Genomic DNA, 18,414 nt, shown 5'->3' with positions numbered 1-18,414 from the left:
CTGGTAGGATGGGGCAAAGGTGTTGCAGGGAGAGGGATACTGTGTCTTGCCTTCCGGCATCCCACTCCCTGAAGACCCCTTATCCAGGTGATCCTCCTGCACTGGTCCACCCCCAGGGTCTGAATCCAAAGGCGATTTGCCTTGCCCTGGCACTTGAGGGAGAGATCCACGGGGTCTAGTGGGTGAGACACCTTCTGGTTTCTCACTTCTGACTACACTTCCAGGTTCCCGTCTCACCACTCCCTGCTCTGTGTACACTTCCAGTATCCCACCTCACTGCTATTTGCTCTGTCCACAGTCCTAGGGTCCCATATCACCCATCTCTGCTCTGTCCACACTTACAGGGTGCTGGCTCACAACTATGTGCTCTCCACAGTTCTAGGGTCCCATCTCACTGCTCTTTGCTCAGTCCATATTTCCAGGGTCCCATCTCAATGCTCTCTCCTCTGTCCACACTTCCATGGTCCCGTCTCACTGTTCTCTGCCCCATTCCATGATTCCAACATCTCATGTCGTCACTCTACTGTGTCCACACTTCCAGGTTCCAGCCGCACCGCTCTCCGCTCGGTCCACACTTTCAGGTTCCAGGCTCACCTCTCTCTGCTCTGTCCACACTTCCAGGTTCCTGTCTCTCTGCTCTGTCCACACTTCCAGGTCCTGTTTCACCACTCTCTGCTCTGTCCACACTTCCAGGTTCCTGTTTCACCGCTCTCTGCTCTGTTCACACTTCCAGGTTCCTGTCTCTCTGCTCTGTTCACACTTCCAGGTTCCTGTCTCTCTGCTCTGTCCACACTTCCAGGTTCCTGTCTCACCACTCACTGCTCTGTCCACACTTCCAGGGCCCCAACTCACCGCTCTCTGCTCTGTCCAGACTTCCAGGGCCCCAACTCACTGCTCTCTGCTCTGTCCACACTTCCAGGTTCCAGGCACACCGCTCTCTGCTCTGTCCACACTTCCAGGGCCCCAACTCACCCCTCTCTGCTCTGTCCAGACTTCCAGGGCCCCGACTCACCGCTCTCTGCTCTGTCCACACTTCCAGGGCCCCAACTCACCGCTCTCTGCTCTGTCCACACTTCCAGGTTCCAGGCACACCGCTCTCTGCTCTGTCCACACTTCCGGGGCCCCAACTCACCGCTCTCTGCTCTGTCCACACTTCCAGGGCCCCAACTCACTGCTCTCTGCTCTGTCCACACTTCCAGGGCCCCGACTCACCGCTCTCTGCTCTACCGTTTACCGCTCTGCCTCATCCACATTTCCAGCATCTTGCCTCACTGCTCTCTGCTCTGTCGAAGCTTCTAGTGTCCGCTCTCACCACTCTTCGTTCAGTCCACACTTCCAAGGATCCCGTCTCACCATTTTCTGTTCTACCGTTTTACTGCTCTGCCTCATTTCATCCACACTTCAGGGTCTCTTCTCTCTGCTCTGTGGAAGCTTCCAATGTCCACTCTCACCACTGTCTGTTAAGTTCATATTTCCAGGGTCCCGACACACTGCTCTCTGCTCCATCCACGCTTCCAGGTTCCTGTCTCTCTGCTCTGTCCACACTTCTAGGTTCCTGTCTCTCTGCTCTCTGCTCTGTCCACTCTTCCAGGTTCCTTTCTCATCGCTCTCTGTTCTGTCCACACCTCCAGAGTCTCGTCTCACTGCTCTCAGCTCTGTCGAAGCTTCTAGTGCCCACTCTCACCACTCTTTCTTCAGTCCACACGTCCAACGTCCTGTTTCACCACTCTCTGCTCTGTCCACACTTCCAAGGGTCCGTCTCACCATTTTCTGTTCTACCGTTCAACTGCTCTGCCTCATTTCATCCACACTTCCAGGGTCTCGTCTCACTGCTCTGTGGAAGCTTCTAATGTCCACTCTCACCACTGTCTGTTAAGTCCACACTTCCAGGGTCTCGTCGCACTGCTCTGTGGAAGCTTCTAATGTCCACTCTCACCACTGTCTGTTAAGTCCACACTTCCAGGGTCTTGTCTCTCTGCTCTGTGGAAGCTTCTAATGTCCACTCTCACCACTGTATGTTAAGTCCACACTTCCAGGGTCTCGTCTCACTTCTCTGTGGAAGCTTCTAATGTCCACTCTCACCACTGTCTGTTAAGTCCACACTTCCAGGGTCCTGTCTCACTGCTCTGTGGAAGCTTCTAATGTCCACTCTCACCACTGTCTGTTAAGTCCACACTTCCAGGGTCTCGTCTCACTGCTCTGTGGAAGCTTCTAATGTCCACTCTCACCACTGTCTGTTAAGTCCACACTTCCAGGGTCTCGTCTCACTGCTCTGTGGAAGCTTCTAATATCCACTCTCACCACTGTCTGTTAAGTCCACACTTCCAGGGTCTCGTCTCACTGCTCTGTAGAAGCTTCTAATGTCCACTCTCACCACTGTCTGTTAAGTCCACACTTCCAGGGTCTCGTCTCACTGCTCCGTGGAAGCTTCTAATGTCCACTCTCACCACTGTCTGTTAAGTCCACACTTCCAGGGTCCTGTCTCACTGCTCTGTGGAAGCTTCTAATGTCCACTCTCACCACTGTCTGTTAAGTCCACACTTCCAGGGTCTCGTCTCACTTCTCTGTGGAAGCTTCTAATGTCCACTCTCACCACTGTCTGTTAAGTCCACACTTCCAGGGTCCTGTCTCACTGCTCTGTGGAAGCTTCTAATGTCCACTCTCACCACTGTCTGTTAAGTCCACACTTCCAGGGTCTCGTCTCACTGCTCTGTGGAAGCTTCTAATGTCCACTCTCACCACTGTCTGTTAAGTCCACACTTCCAGGGTCTCGTCTCACTGCTCTGTGGAAGCTTCTAATATCCACTCTCACCACTGTCTGTTAAGTCCACACTTCCAGGGTCTCGTCTCACTGCTCTGTAGAAGCTTCTAATGTCCACTCTCACCACTGTCATGTTAAGTCCACACTTCCAGGGTCCTGTCTCACCGCTCTGTGGAAGCTTCTAATGTCCACTCTCACCACTGTCTGTTAAGTCCACACTTCCAGGGTCTCGTCGCACTGCTCTGTGGAAGCTTCTAATGTCCACTCTCACCACTGTCTGTTAAGTCCACACTTCCAGGGTCTCGTCTCACTGCTCTGTAGAAGCTTCTAATGTCCACTCTCACCACTGTCTGTTAAGTCCACACTTCCAGGGTCTCGTCGCACTGCTCTGTGGAAGCTTCTAATGTCCACTCTCACCACTGTCTGTTAAGTCCACACTTCCAGGGTCCTGTCTCACTGCTCTGTGGAAGCTTCTAATGTTCACTCTCACCACTGTCTGTTAAGTCCAAACTTTCAGGGTCTCGTCTAACTGCTCTGTGGAAGCTTCTAATGTCCACTTTCACCACTGTCTGTTAAGTCCACACTTCCAGGGTCATGTCCCACTGCTCTGTGGAAGCTTCTAATGTCCACTCTCACCACTGTCTGTTAAGTCCACACTTCCAGGGTCCTGTCTCACTGCTCTGTGGAAGCTTCTAATGTTCACTCTCACCACTGTCTGTTAAGTCCACACTTCCAGGGTCTCGTCTCACTGCTCTGTGGAAGCTTCTAATGTCCACTCTCACCACTGTCTGTTAAGTCCACACTTCCAGGGTCTCGTCTCACTGCTCTGTGGAAGCTTCTAATGTCCACTCTCACCACTGTCTGTTAAGTCCACACTTCCATGGTCCTGTCGCCTCGTTCGCTGCTGCATCCACGCTTCCAGGTTCCTTTCTCACCACTCTCCGTTCAGTCCACACTTTCAGACTATTAGCTCTCAAATACGTTATTACACAAATTCTTTTTGCTGAAAGATTGTGTTAACAGGATCGTACAGAGAAAGGGGTTGACACTATGTTAGTCCAGTTTTAAACTCAAACAAAATCCATACTTTGATGCCTTTTATTGCACTAACTGAAAATATTAGGCTCCGATGGCAGATGCGTACGATTTCAAAGTCCCAGAGACGTCTGCATCAGATGGTGGCAGCAGCTCTGTGACCGCCACAAACTAGGCTCACGCTAATAAAGGAAGACGCCACGCCATGGTCTCAGAAACAGCCACACATACACAGACAGAACCAATCAGGGACGAATGCTGGCCCATGAGAGGAGGTATGCAGACCAGTCTTAGTTCAAAGTGCTCTTCTCCACACTTGGCTTGTAACAGGTCAGCGTCTTGGGAGGATAGCTTAGGGGCAACGTGCTCACCTTGGAAGCAAGACGACACAGAGCAACACAGGTTCGATCCCCGGGTCCGCGCTTAGAAACCTCCGGGTATTAAGCGCATTATAAATATCATATCATATCTACAGAAAGGGAAAGGTTTTGGAGGCCTGCATGTTTGTAGAGTAGACTAGCATTGGGGGATTGAAGAGTGAAAGTCTCTTAATGGGTAGCAAAAAGGCAAGCCCCCAAGAGAAGTCTTGCCATGTGCGTACACCTCCTGTATTTCTGCTACTTGGAATATTTATGAGGCCCGGCCAGTGGTGTGTTCAAACTCTATTGACTGGGGTGGCATGAAGTACAAGCGCACACACACATAATGATCATAGTTTAGGATAATGGGGTGGCCAATCAGATTCCAGGAGTAGAACGTGCCACCCCATGCCACTCCCTGGACACGCCACTGGTTGCGGCTGCATGGAGGTGGTTTTGAAAGGCCACAGGGGACTGTACAGAGAACATGGAGAATTTCTAGCAAAGGCGTAGATGTGTGGGCACAGTTACATAAACCAATCATCTTTTACATGAGTTGGTAGCATGGTGGGTAGAGTGGGAGGAATGTAAATCTATGAGTGGTGGCAATTGGTTTTACAGGATTAGAAAGGGCTCATTTGGGTTTGGTTGGGGTTCAAGCTCTTTTTTGTTAGTTGCTCTAGCGGGGAACCTTTTGGAACCTGGTGTTTATGGTCTTGCTTGCTTTGCTGCTCCACCCATTGTCAACTCTCTCTGTCCCATCTCTCTAGAAAGAAGAGCGGGTCTCTGACCTCCGCCAGCAGCTCTGTGACCGCCGTGAACTTCGCTCACGCCGCCGGCCTTCCAACCCCTCGCGGGACAACTGCGCGGACAACCACTTCAACAATGCTGCAACCGCTGCCTCGGCCCTGCACCAGCACAACCTGCCGCTGGTGCGCTGCCTGGTGTCGGAGCAGGGCGAGAAGCTGGGCCGCAACCACTGTGACGGCAGCCGGGTCCACCTCCTATACAAATAGAGGCATCCCATGCCGGAAGTGGCTACTGTCTGCCTCCACCTTCCGCACAAGCAGAGGGATAGAGAGGGCACTGCCTAGAGTGGTGCTGATTCTTGCCCACCTGATGCACTTGTAAAGTGTGGGTTTGGCAGGCGGTGGCTCTGGACCTCACACATCTGCTGCACGAGTAGAAGGGCAGGTCTGGCTGGAATTAGCTTCTTCTTCGTCCACCTGCTGTGCAAGGAGAAGACTTTTGGGCTGCAGCCACATCTGCCAAGGTCTACAATCTGAACAATCATAGGAGAGGCCAGCGGCAACCCATTCCCCCGTCCACCTGCTGTATGGGTTGGTAAGCCTGGCTGGTAGCCGCTCCCATCTGCATCGTCCAGCTGCCCACATAACCCACCCATCACTGCAGGCCTGATCATCAGCATCTTCTAGCCATGCCCAACAGCTGTAAAAGTAGACCGATGAGTCTAGGGTGCAGTGACTTCTTTCTACCCCATCCTGCAGTAGGATTAGAGGTGGGTTATCGGAGCGGCTGCACCGGATCGGGGACAACTCAACGCATGGGCTATCTCACTGCATTATTGTGGCATGTTTATGGGGGCAAAGCCCCCACACCCTCCTTCAATGCCCCCACCTCTCACCCCACCCCCACAAACCTAAACTCCCATTAAAACAAACCCCTTTTCCCGCACCCCTCAAAATAATAGAAAAATGGCCTTCTCCGAAGGCGGTGAAATTACTGCTTTGAGTTTGGCAGGTTCCAGGTGTGGTTAGTTACGGCGAGGGGCATGCGCTGCGGTTCCTCACTGTCAATAACCCTGAGCGGCCTGCCTCTCTCCCCCTACCGGTGTGTCTCCGCCGTTCCCCCAGGGGGCCATGCTCCTTCCACCCGCTCAGCGACTTTATTTCTTGTATGGAGTGGGGAGTAGTTTGTACTTTGCAAGCTGCTTGTGAATCGCTAGAACACATGCCCCTGGTGCAATGTGCCCCAAAGCTCTGATTTCCCTCATCATGCCTCCCCAGACTCCCTAGTCCTGTCTCTGCAAACCAGGGCCCCCACGCCTTAGGTGCCCCCTCGTTCACTCCACACTTCCACCTAGCCTGAGCGGGATGGAGGTAGACTGATGGGCAGAGAACTGGCATGCCTTGCCAACTCCTCCACTTTTAATAAAAGCTAAAACTTGTGAAATGTGTACCCCCTTTTTGCACTTTATAGTACAGATGTTTGTCGCCCTAGAGACCCCGCCTCATGCCAGGCTTCCCAGAATCCCCTGCTCAAGACCTTCACAAAGCCTGTGGGAGCGTGGCCTCTCTCTGTTTGGGTGGATTCAGTGATGTGTAATATTTATCTGTAGAATTTTCAAGTTTTGCTACTTATCCAGTTTATTATCTGTAAATGTTCATATTGTGTCATATTGTTACATTACAGAGGGTGTGAAAGGACTGTGAATCCTAGTACATGAGAGAGTGTGGGGGGGGGGGGGGGTGTGTGTGTGTGTGTGTGTGTGTGTGTGTGTGTGTCAGTGTGTGTGTATGTCAGTGTGTGTGTGTGTGTGTGAGAGAGAGAGAGAGTGTGTGTGTGTGTGTGTGTGTCAGTGTCCCAGAAGGTATGAATGACTCTGTGTATGACAGGGTGTGTGGTGTCAGTAGCTTTGTGTTACAGGGTGCACATAGGTGTGTCTCTCACAGTGTGTAAATAACTGTGGTTTTCAGTCTGTAAATAACGGCTGTAGCCAGCACCGGGTGTTAATGACTGATATGTTTGTTCGCAAGCTGTATGAATGCCTGCTGTGCTCCCTACAGGTTGTGAACTGCAGGGGTTACATTATTGTGAGACCCACAGACAATGGATGACAGTGTGTGCCCCACAGAGTGCGAATTGCTGGGTGTGTGCAACATTGCGTTCATTACTGTGTGTGTCCCCAGCAGGATGTGATTTGCTGAGTGCCCTGCGAGGTGTGAATGCCTGCTCTGTGTCCTGCAGGATGTGAATTGCTCTGCATGCCCCACAACATCTGCCCTGGACAGCGGGGAAGTGGAGCAAGGGAAAGAGGTGTACTGGAAAAGACATGTACATTGTAAGCAAGGCTCTTACCCCAGTGGAATGGAATACAATAGAAGCAGCAGTGAATACAAATTCGTACACTCCTAGACACACTTGTGTAGATTCCACAACCTCAGAAATACGATTACGGTGAGTAATGTATCCCTTATGGAACGACCGAGAACCCCAGAAGAATAAGGGGTCATGAGCCGACCCAGAGTATTTCTGACTGGAGGTAGGCATGTATTTGACTGGTCGCTCCAAGGTTGGCTGGAGATAGGAAGCCTGTTTGAATGAATCCAACTGGTTTCTATCACTCTTAAAGAATCCTCCAATTCCGGGAAAGGATCCACTTGAGTGTCTGTGGTGGATCCTGTAGAACGCGGACCGGACTCTGAAGACACAGATGTAATGGAAGGCCTTAAACCAAACGGGGCCGAGAGAGACCTGGAGGCGGGGCTTCACTTAATCTCTTGAAATGAGCAGCTATATGTTCTAGAGTGCACTGGCCACCCGCAGCTACCCAGTTTGCAATAGAGTACTCTTATACGATTGGTTTTATTCTTCCCTCTTTCTACTTTTTATTACTTATTTCCATGTATTACTAATGTTACATTCAAAAAGCCAATCCCTAGAACAGTTTGTAACAAAAATTGCTTCCTGAGGCTCCATGATTTGTTATAATAAATCAGGTATAAATATCACATTATTTTGATAGTGGATAGTGACCACATATTGGTGTTCTTTTGGCTACTGGCAATCGACGGCTGGCTCATTATGTGGATATTTATACATGCTGAAATTCATTATAACTTCTCATGGAGTGCTGTAGAAGCAACTTATGTTGTGACACACATATTGCCTCGCCTCTTGATGAATGTTACGCAAGTACATGTACTAGAAATGTGATAAAATATTCCGGAAAAAGAAAGGAACCACATTGCTGGCGATGCTTTGCCAATGTGGTTGTGAGTGACGGATTCACTTTGCACATCAGCGCTTTGCTACAGATGCTGGGTTTTATCTGGTTTCTAGACTCACCCGTTTGGGTTGGTATGGCGTTAGCCGCAATAGTCCGAAATGTTCAGCAGCACTTTTCAGTGGATGTCCAAAATAAACTGGGCCTGACTGTATTTCAAAGGGCGGAGTCCAGGTACCGGGCAGACCCATGAAATGAAGAGAAATCTGTGCTACAGCAAGGACGGAAAGAAATAAACAGAAGGCAGGCCTTCTCTGTCTACACCCCAAGACTCTGGAATCTCCTTCCCGTCAACATCCAACTCGCTCCCTCGCTTCTACAGTTCAGGAAGGAGCTGAAGACCGTCCTCTTCAAGGAATGGCTCCTCCCTAACACCAAGGTCCATACACCCTCCACTCCCCACGCTACCTGTGATTGGGCGATCTGATCCCCGCAGTTTCCTCCCCTGGTGACTTGTAGATCCATTGCTCACAATTGTCGCCCTCCCTGCCCTGTTGTTAGATCACCACTCCCTTGTTTCTCTGCTCCCTAATCTTGTTATTCCCCCTATGATTGTAAAGCGCACGGTTGCTTCCCGAAGCTAGGTCCGTGCTCAATAAATAACCTAATAATAATAGAAATAAAAGGCAAGAAACTCTAAAGCATTACATCACCGGAAGACAATCCTGAGCAGAAGCACAGAGCAGCCAAGAAGCTAGCCCAGGCAAGGCACAGAGAAACGCCAGCCAGGGATCACGGAAACCGAGCACGATTGCTGCCGGCACAGCATAGCAGGGGGGCGGAGCCACCTTGTGCAGTCAAAATGCCAAATCATTCAGACCAGACATGTATGGAGTAACAAGAAGCCGCAAGTTTTAAGTCTACAAATGTTATTTTACAGGTGATAGCGCTGCCTGTGTGAACTAGGCCTTTGTTAAAAGAGTTGCTTTACTTGAAGGTGACATGCGTCAATTCTAGGCATTATTTACTTCCGGGTGACCCGCGTCATCCCCAGCACTCGATTACTTGACGACTACAGGAGATGCTTCAAAGCATCTCCGCGGCAGAAAGTAAAACTTGTGTATAGGCGCGTTACACATGCCCTACCATATCATATCATACGATGCTTGGGCTAATTCTCAACACTTTTTGGGGCTTAATTGATGACATTCGCTGCCGCATCTCGTCATTGCCACCAGAGAAAGACTAACTGTATTCTAAAAGGGATTTTATTCATGTATGCATCACAGATGCACACATTAAAATGCCCTCTTTTACGGCCAGGCTGCATTTGCACAAATCTGGGGCATTTCTGTGCATTTTAAAGCACATCCCATATTCAAAAAACGGGATGTGCTTTAAAATGCGCAGAAAGGCGCAGGGGAGTGCGCGTTGCACAAAGGCGTCATTCCCGATCTTGTCCCGGTATGAACATGTGCGGTCCCACTTGCATTTCTACCCATCAATCAAGTTTAGAAATTTTTCTTTGTGCCATTTCACAGTGACGAGTTCTTTAAGCACCTGTTGCTGTGACATGTGGGTGCTGGGAGCCAGCCATACATTAGTTTGGGGAGTGTGCTTTGACACCAATGCATGCAAAGGAGATGGCAAGTACACCTTGTGTGCTGCTGTGCAGCCCTGTACAGCCCCTACCACTCTCCGCCACCCCCTGGCATAAAAATGTGCAGGTCACTTTTGAGAATAGGGTGACCTCTGCATTTCTAAAGCTAATTAAAAAACAAGCAGATCCTCTGCCGCTTACTTTATCTATGCCAGTTTCTGAGAATTTGCCCTCTTGTCTCAGAAGACAGGAAGCATCAGGAAGAAGGTGAAAGAGAAATGGGGGGTGTCCAGGAGGCCTGGCACAAGGCTCAGGTGTGGCGCAAGAGGCTGCATAAAGAGAATGCTGTGTAATGCAGGAAGCAAGGAGTGTTTAAAAGGAAAAGGGAAAATGCAGAGCTAGAAAAGGATCAGAGCCGGTGGAATTCACATGAAAGAGAGGGGTACCTGGGAGAAATGCCCAGTAAATACAGCTGCAAGAAGACTACCATTCTGCCAAAATCCCCACTCTGACACTGCAACACGCCTTCAGCCTTTCCTCTTAATGCATATCAAAGGGGCGTTCCCACTAGAAGGTTTGTCATTTAGTTGTCCACCTTATTCAAGGCAAACTATGCCCCTTGCAAATGCTCTCTCTCTCGCACGGTCGGGGGTGACCACAAATATTTATATATAAAGGAGACAGAATCAATATTTTAAAAATTGCTGATCTATACATATGGTCTAATACAACCAACCCTCCCTGTACATCTAGTCTTGAAAAAATAGACCCAGTACGTGATGTTTGTTCACAGTATCAAAAAATAATTATTTTAATACATTTCTTCACAGAGAATTAAAAACTCATAAAAATGTTTTGCATGAATATGACCCAACACGACAAAACATTGTAGATATAAAAACAGTACAAATCACTAGATTCACATACATATAACCACATACAATGAATACAACACAGTACCCAACACACAAATGGCTTTAACACTTCTTCCAAAACTGAGTGTTATTAACTCAGGCTAAACAATCCCGACATGTTTCAGTTCTTAATTGCACTAATTGCACGAACTTTCTTCAGGGGAAGAACTCGATTTCCTTAGTCTCCACCATGTAATCCCGGGCCACACATGGAGATTTCAATAGCACTCCTCCAGTTACAGTGTATTTTATTGGAAACAAAACCTTAATTTGAACTTCACAGTTTATATACTGGTAAGCACATATTTGTGGCAACCAAACAAATTCTCTAAGAATGAATCAAGGGATTTCAGCCACAGATAACTGTGTTTATTTTATTATGGCGTGTTAAAGCTTTTCATAAATGAAAAGACAATGCAAATGTCTACATTACTACACCCATGATGTATACAGGAAACTTTAAATCCGGGGTCTGTAACCTGTGGCTCTTCAGATGTTCCTTGCTCTAGAATATGCTGGCTAGGGTGAATAGGAGTTGTAGTCTAAATCATCTTGATGAGCAAAAGGTTGCAGACCCCTTATTTAAATCGGCATGCCGAGATACCAATATCACACTAGAGCATGCATATAGAATATCAAGTGCGAAAAACAAAAGAACAATACAAACAATCGGCACCCTTTGGCTCTCCTGATGTTTTGGACTACAACCCCATCCGCCCTAGCTAGCTTAGTCAATGGTGTGGGATCATGGGAGGTGAAGTAGACCAAAACATCTGGAGAGCCACAGGCTGCAAACCACTCATGAAGCATGAATGGGACTGTTTCTGTGACATTCATTTGTCATGCTACCCCTTCATGGACTTGGGTGATGGGTAAATTAGAACATGGAGCACTGCAGAGCCTACGTCTTAGCCAACACCACAGTGCATGGCAGGACTTATGGGTCCACACTCAAAATGGAAAAGGGGAAAAAACAAATCCCATAATTCAAAGTGCTGTTGGCTCAGAAATCAGGACTGGCTGAAGGCGTGACTTGGGCCAACGTGGCACCTCTGGGTTAAGGGCATGGCTGGAGTGCGGCTGCATGAAGTTAGGGTCCATTCCATGGCACAAGATCCTTGGCATATGAAAAGCATCTTAACAACGGGGGACCTCGGAGTCCCTCTGCCAGACATTAGTCCTGGTTACGAGAGATTTACCCAGAGTCTTTAGCTCACTATCTTTCACAGAGAAGAAATATCCCAAACATATCAGTCTTTGTCCTGCCCTGTGGCAGTCCAGCACCGAAATGCTAGGCAATTCTCCTCTGAACAAGAGTACCAACAGCAACACCAGACAAGTGTTTCGGTCTGGTTGGACCTCATCAGTAGGGAGGAGCTGTGTCTCTCTAAGTATAGTGAGCAAGGGGTCCACGTCTGGATTCCCCTAGTAATTTAGGGTGAGACCCGAAGTTACTTAAATATGCAAATTGACAAGGGGGGTCCTGGGAGTCCCTCTGCCAGACATTAGTCCTGGTTATGAGAGACTTACCCAGAGACTTTAGCTCAATATCTTTCACAGAGAAGAAATATCCCAAACATAGCATCTGCAAGGCCTTCTTAAACCACAGGGTTTGATATTTCTGGGAGCTATTTATGTCCTGCTTGTATCCAAGACGACCTGGTTAGCGTGACACCAACAACTATTGGGCTGATTTTGACTCCCCAGGCTAACTACAGCCGTGCAAGAATTACCTGCTCATCAAATCTTTATTTGATCGCTAAACCACAATATAGAACCGCATGAGTCATTTGAAAGGATTGTGGATCTGAGCATGAACATCTGTAATTGAGCAGGTTAGCAGTCCCAGTCCATTCTATGTACCGGGGATCCCCAGGCAGCAATGCCAGGTGATCAGATGCTGATGGGTTCTCCTGGATCCTGTCGCTGACATATGAGATTTTGGAAACCAATGTGCTATTGTACGGTTTAGTTCCAGTTGTGTCTTGGAAATGGTCACTGGTTTCTATTGGTGCACATTGGTATTTTTTAACCAGCAGAATTTCCCACAGCCACATATAGCCCAATATAAAAAGAAGTGTTGATAAGATAGCTCAGTAAGTTAAGCGTTCATTGTTGAGATCTGTGTGTCGCGGGTTCAGATCCCAAAAAAGCCAAATATATGTGCCACCCTTCCAAGGTTGTTAAATGAGCACCAATTTCTGTGGGACAAAAAAATAATTGTATATACAAGTGTTGGATGTAAATCACTTTGTCAAATGTACTAGATAAATGACAGATGATTAAACAGCATAGGCTGTAACGTGATCCAGCAGAGTTTCCCACCAGTGCAAACACAGATTGCTTGCTGCATGTATGTAGCTGTGCTCCCCTTGGTGTGAATGAACGGTTCCAGCAAGGTGTGATTTGCGAGAGAAGTGACCGGCCCAGAGAGTGTAAGAAGTGTGTTTCCCACTGGCTGCGAATGCCTGCATGTCCCGATGACTGTGAATGGCCCTGTGCAATGTGGAGGTGGGGGGAGGGGCGTGTTACATGCTGCTGCATCAGACTGTGTGTATCCCAGACCCTGTCGGGATTGCTCTCTGCGTCACAGTGGAATGTCTGTAAGTCGGGGGCTGTGTTCACAGTGTGGGTGTGATGATTTGGCATGGGGTGAGTGTTCTTTTCTGGACAGAATGAATTCTTGATATTTTTGTGTTGTGGAACACAAGGTGTTACTGATGCCAATTTAATATTACAATAAAATGATTTCTAAACAATATCACAGCTGCTTTTCCTGGCGTACGTTATTTTATTTTCTATTGTCCAGCAGCCGGTCCCTGAGGACAAGAGTACAAGCACAGAAAACGAAGAGGCACTCTCTCCCCCAACCCCATCCATTGAAAATCTACCTGTTTTGTTTCATTCCCTAACAGAGAAGGATTTCAAATGTGTGTTTCTCTGTTGAATAGTTAATTGTGGTAAAAAAAAATATATTGCACAAATCTCAGAAAATGATGAAGTGCACCTGCAAAAGTTGTGCATCTATTCACAAATGTTATGCTGTGCAGGGCAAAAGGCCCACGTGTACGCTGGCTTTTGCCCTGCACTTTTGCACTCTGATGTGCAAAGTGAGTAAACGCATGCCAAGCAGCGTTTACTGTGAGCGCTGCATGGCAAGCAGCGCTTACAGTTAAGCGCTGCCTGACATGCTCACATGCCAGGAAGTGTTTCATTTTACTTGTGAACGCTGCTCACCATGCATGCATGGTAAGCGTTGATCACAGTTACAAGTAAATACTGCCCCGCATGCAAGCATGTCTAGCAGTGTTTTATTCTAATTGTTCACACTGCAGCAGACAGCATGTACAATGGATCCCTATTGGTCCGTCTGCTTTTTGCTGGTGCAAAAAGCCAGCGGACCCCATAGGGATCTCCAGTATTTGCACCTGCATGAAAATTCATGCTGGCGCAACTGCTGGAGGATTTTTATGGCAGGGAGGATGGAACATGGCAGCACTTACAATTACAATTAAGCGCTGCCTGACAGCCTCACGTCGGGCAGTGTTTAATTTTACTTGTGAACGCTGCTTGCCATGCCTGCATGGTAAACAGCATTCACAGTTACAAGTAAATGCTGCCCCGCATGCAAGCATGTCGGGCAGCTTTTAATTCTAATTGTTCATGCTGCGGCAGGCACCGTGTACAATGGATCCCGATAGGGGTCCGCCTGCTTTTTGCTGGTGCATAAAGCTGGCGGACCTCATAGGGGTCTCCAGCATTTGCGCCAGCATGAACTTTTATGCCCGTGCAAATAATGGAGGATTTGTGTGGCAGGGAGGAAGTAAGGTGGCGGAAACGCACGTTTTATTCCACCCCTCCTCTCAGTCATACAAATGATTGAAAATGTGGCGCGCGTAAATGCAAGGTGTTAAAGCCTTACTCGAGGCTTTTATGCTTTGTATTCACGTTCTGCTACAATGGAACATGAACTCCAAAGTGTGTTCAACTTGGGGAAAACAGGTTTCTTTCTTTGCTTTTCGGAGTGCAAAGAAGTGCAAATGCCTCATGCACTGTACACCTGAGGAAGACGTCTACGATGGATTCCTATGTAATACAAATGTTTTTGGCAGGTGCTAAAAACCGATGAATTCCATAGGAATGCACAGTTTTTTCGGCTAGCATGAAAATGACATGCTGGGTGAAAACGGTCGGTTTTCTTAACGTGGGAGGTGGAAAAGGTAATCCCGCGACGTCCTCCCCCGCTCAACCTTTAAAAAGAAGCAAAAACCCTGAAGTGTAAAAACAGGTGTTAAACCAGGCATTATGGTTTAACAACTGATTTTTTTTTCTTTTTTTTTATTTGAACTTTACTCAGTTAAGTTTTGTCAAAGGTTCACATCGTCCAGATCGTCTTGCCGTAAAAAGACAGAAGAAACCATCGAAGTTCCAAAACCTCACCCCAGCTGGCATGGCCAAATCAATTTTCTTGGGTCTTCTTTGTTTTGCCGTTTTTCGAATCTCACGGCGTTCTTATCATCGGACCGAGTGCGGGTTATCAACTCGAATGCAAGTTCAATAAGTTTGGCCAGAGCTTGAGTCCATCTCGTGTTCTCACCAGAAATCAATCTCTTCCGCAGCTCGTCTGTTTCGAAAATCCAGAGGTTTTCTGCCAGCGGGGGGAGGTAGATGTTTCTGTTTTTCTTTGTGGTTTCACACTCTGTCACGAGGTGCTTCAACTTTTCGATGGATGAGTCCTTTTTACATAGGCGACATCGCTTTTCGGGTAAGTCGCCTCTGATCGTTAAGATCTCTCTAGTTGGCATCAGGTTGAATCTTGCTCTCATGATCGTACTTCTCAGTTTCTTATCCGGAAACTGATTTTAACACCTGCATGTGCACTGAGGGCATGCAAAACGAGACCTTTATAGTCATTCTTTTTCTGCTTGCACTGGATTAATAATGTGCGTATTGGGTAGCAACCCTTCAATAGGTAGCCAGCCAAGTACATCCCATCTTGTGTAGGGGTCAGTTAAATAGTACCTGGAAGTTGCATTGACATTCATGTTAAGGAGCACAACACTGTTACTCGCATCTGGTGAGTATGTGGCTAACACAGGGGCCCCATTGACCACTATAATCCAAAAATGTCCCGCAAAACACTAATGTCTCCAATGTAAGGTTAGTGGACCAGAACAATACTTTGCTATTCTCCAGCATTGGATCTTTCATAGATTCACATGCTGTTAGAATATTCCCTGTCATCAGGCTGGGAAGAACACAATGGGCCTCATTATAGTTTGCCGGTAGGGAAACAAGGGTGCCGGTAAGTTCACCGGCAACATTGTTTCTGGACCGGCAAACTACGTGTCTGTCTGCCGTGGGCGTTGTGCCCCACAGGTCTGACCCTGCCGGGCACAGCAGCCACGGTAGGCAGACTCCTCATGGTAGCGCCGGAACCGTTAACAATGGTGCTGGCGCGTCCGTGTCTCCACTTATGGGACTCTATGGGAACGGGGGCTTACATTTTACCGGCATCTGACTTCCCGGGCTGCCGGAGTTGTAATCTCCCGGTGGCACCGGGAAGTCAAGCGTCAATACAATACTATGAGTCGGCAGCAACTCGCCGCTAGCACCAGCAGGGTTACCAGCAGACTTGTAATGAGGCCCAATGAGTAAGTAATATGCAGAAAACGTGAAATGGTTTAAATACAACCATACTTGCGAAACCTACTGATTTAGGCAGTCGGCTACTGCTTTTTGAGCAGTCCTACCGCCTACAGGTTTGGGTGACAGATCCTACTGCTTTTTACAGGGGCAGGTCATGTATGTGACTCTAAGGCAGGCTGCAGGGCAAAGCATGCAACACATTAATTAGCCTGTCTGTACAGTCGGCTGGTAGGTGAATACTTTGAGTGATGGGCTCAGACCAATCCAGTGACCGGATAGCTACATGACTCTGGCCTGCACTCTGGCTGGCAGAGCATACCACCATCACACAGCATCTGCATATCAGACTGAGGAGGGTATCAGTCTCCACTTTGTCCAGTTATTCATCTTGCAGTCCAGGAATAAATATGTATGGCCCGGGCTGCTGCTTCAGAGCAGTGGCAAACATTGCCTACCAGCTCTGTGTGATTACCTTCTGTGAAGTTAGGTAATTGAATTTGGTGTTAAGTTACCATTCAGAATTATACATTTTAAACATTTGATCATCTTTCCATGTTGTGCTGTTTGATGGTTTGTGTATTTTAGAATGCTCCAGTGGTGCCAACAATGTATGTTTTGTATTTTCCTGTGATGTAATTGTTATGCAAAGTATTATTTTTGAAACTTGAAAAATCCTACATCCTTTTGGTCGCAGAATGTTGGCAAGAATGTACAACAAGGTTGAGGGGTCTGGCGGTTCTACCTAAGGATTTTTGGTTGCTACTTGTGCCAAGTGGTTCATTTTAAATCATCAAGGGCAAGTCATATTATTTGCAACCAGCAGACAATTGCTGTCCAATCAGGTGGCCTGGAAAGTAACCAGAATACCCCAATATCTGCCCAAATTCTTGCTGGCCCCTCTTCCCTGAGTTCTCCCATTAATCTGTTGTCCCTCTCACCAAATGCCCCTCCGTTGTGGCCCCATGCCCCTCACTGGACCCAACTCCCCCCAGCGTTCTCCCTGCTGCTCCATCCATGCCCCTCCCCATCCCACTTACCTGTCTCAGCAGCCCATTCACTGCCTTGCCCATCATGGCTGCCATAGAAATAATGAAGGTTCTGCCTTTGCTGTTTTCTATGGCAATCATCTTTGTAGTTTTCTATAGGAAATTGGGCACTCGGAGCAGGTGCAGCACCAGCTTGGCTGCACAAGAAAAAGCTTCAGATCCTGTGACGAAGGCCCGAGGGTGCGAATAGCCATCACTGTTGTTTGTGGTGGGCCAGTAAAACACCTGATCCATTGCCGAGGCGCCCTTTATTCGGGCCTACTTTAGCCTCAGACTGGCTAACTGCTACCAGTGTTGTATGATATCCTGCATCCCCATGGCAGCATGAGGGAGCAGTGTTCGGCAATGGGAAATCCCCCTCACTAACGTGGCAGGGGGTTTAGATTCTATTAAAAACAGGAGGCGAGTATTATGCATTTCAATCTTTACTCTGAAACCACAGCAGCAAAGAAAAAAACGTTTACAAACAAAAAGGTTTCAACAACAGAACTAGATAGAGTTCAATGTCAATGCATGGGGAGCTCCCCAAACCATCATGGAGGACAGGTCATGCCCTGCAGGGGACCAATGAGCAGGGACCCTCCTCTATATATGTCCTTTACTCTAACCCCAAACCCTCTTTCTGCAGCTGTCTTGCACCAGACATCCAATGTAATGATTCAACTGCGTAGCGCGGAAAAAGGATCCAGCGAAACTGGAGATCTCAACCTTTCCGCAGCCTGAAGCTATGACAAAGCTCTTCAGGATAGGACTTCTCACCCGAAATCTGAAACAATATGAAATATAACAGGGTGGGTGGGTGGAACAAGAACCGCCAATACAAAGGCAGAGTGGGTGGGATAATACTCGCCTCCTGTCTTTAATAGATTCTAAACCCCCTGTCACGTTAGTGAGGGGGATTTCCCATTCTATGGCATGACAGGAGGCTTCATATTATGCAGTTTCAAAGCCCTTGCATCTCAATCCCAACCTGAGCAACACACTTGTGATAAAATAAAATTATTCCAAATATTATTCGCATGACCAATCAGCTGCTTTGATAATTCCCTCCCCACAGGAGAGCGTCTTAAACACTATAGCATC

At 47.9% G+C, this 18,414-nt stretch overlaps 1 protein-coding gene across 2 annotated transcripts in view; it reads left to right on the top strand.

Annotated features, from left to right (window-relative positions):
- Positions 1-13,400, top strand: part of GABBR1 (gamma-aminobutyric acid type B receptor subunit 1) — an 844,797-nt gene extending 831,397 nt beyond the window's left edge. For both annotated transcript variants that reach the window (XM_069634794.1, XM_069634795.1), the window contains one exon: positions 4,926-13,400. In XM_069634794.1, the coding sequence (XP_069490895.1) occupies positions 4,926-5,171 (246 nt within the window). In that variant the 3' untranslated portion in view covers positions 5,172-13,400. The remainder of the gene's footprint in view (positions 1-4,925) is intronic.
- Positions 13,401-18,414: the final 5,014 nt, after the last annotated feature.

Source organism: Ambystoma mexicanum, chromosome 13 (genome assembly GCF_040938575.1).
Source record: "Ambystoma mexicanum isolate Mex_15411 chromosome 13, UKY_AmexF1_1, whole genome shotgun sequence".
In the NCBI taxonomy this organism is placed as follows: domain Eukaryota; kingdom Metazoa; phylum Chordata; class Amphibia; order Caudata; family Ambystomatidae; genus Ambystoma; species Ambystoma mexicanum.
This window is presented reverse-complemented; position numbering and strand designations above follow the sequence as displayed.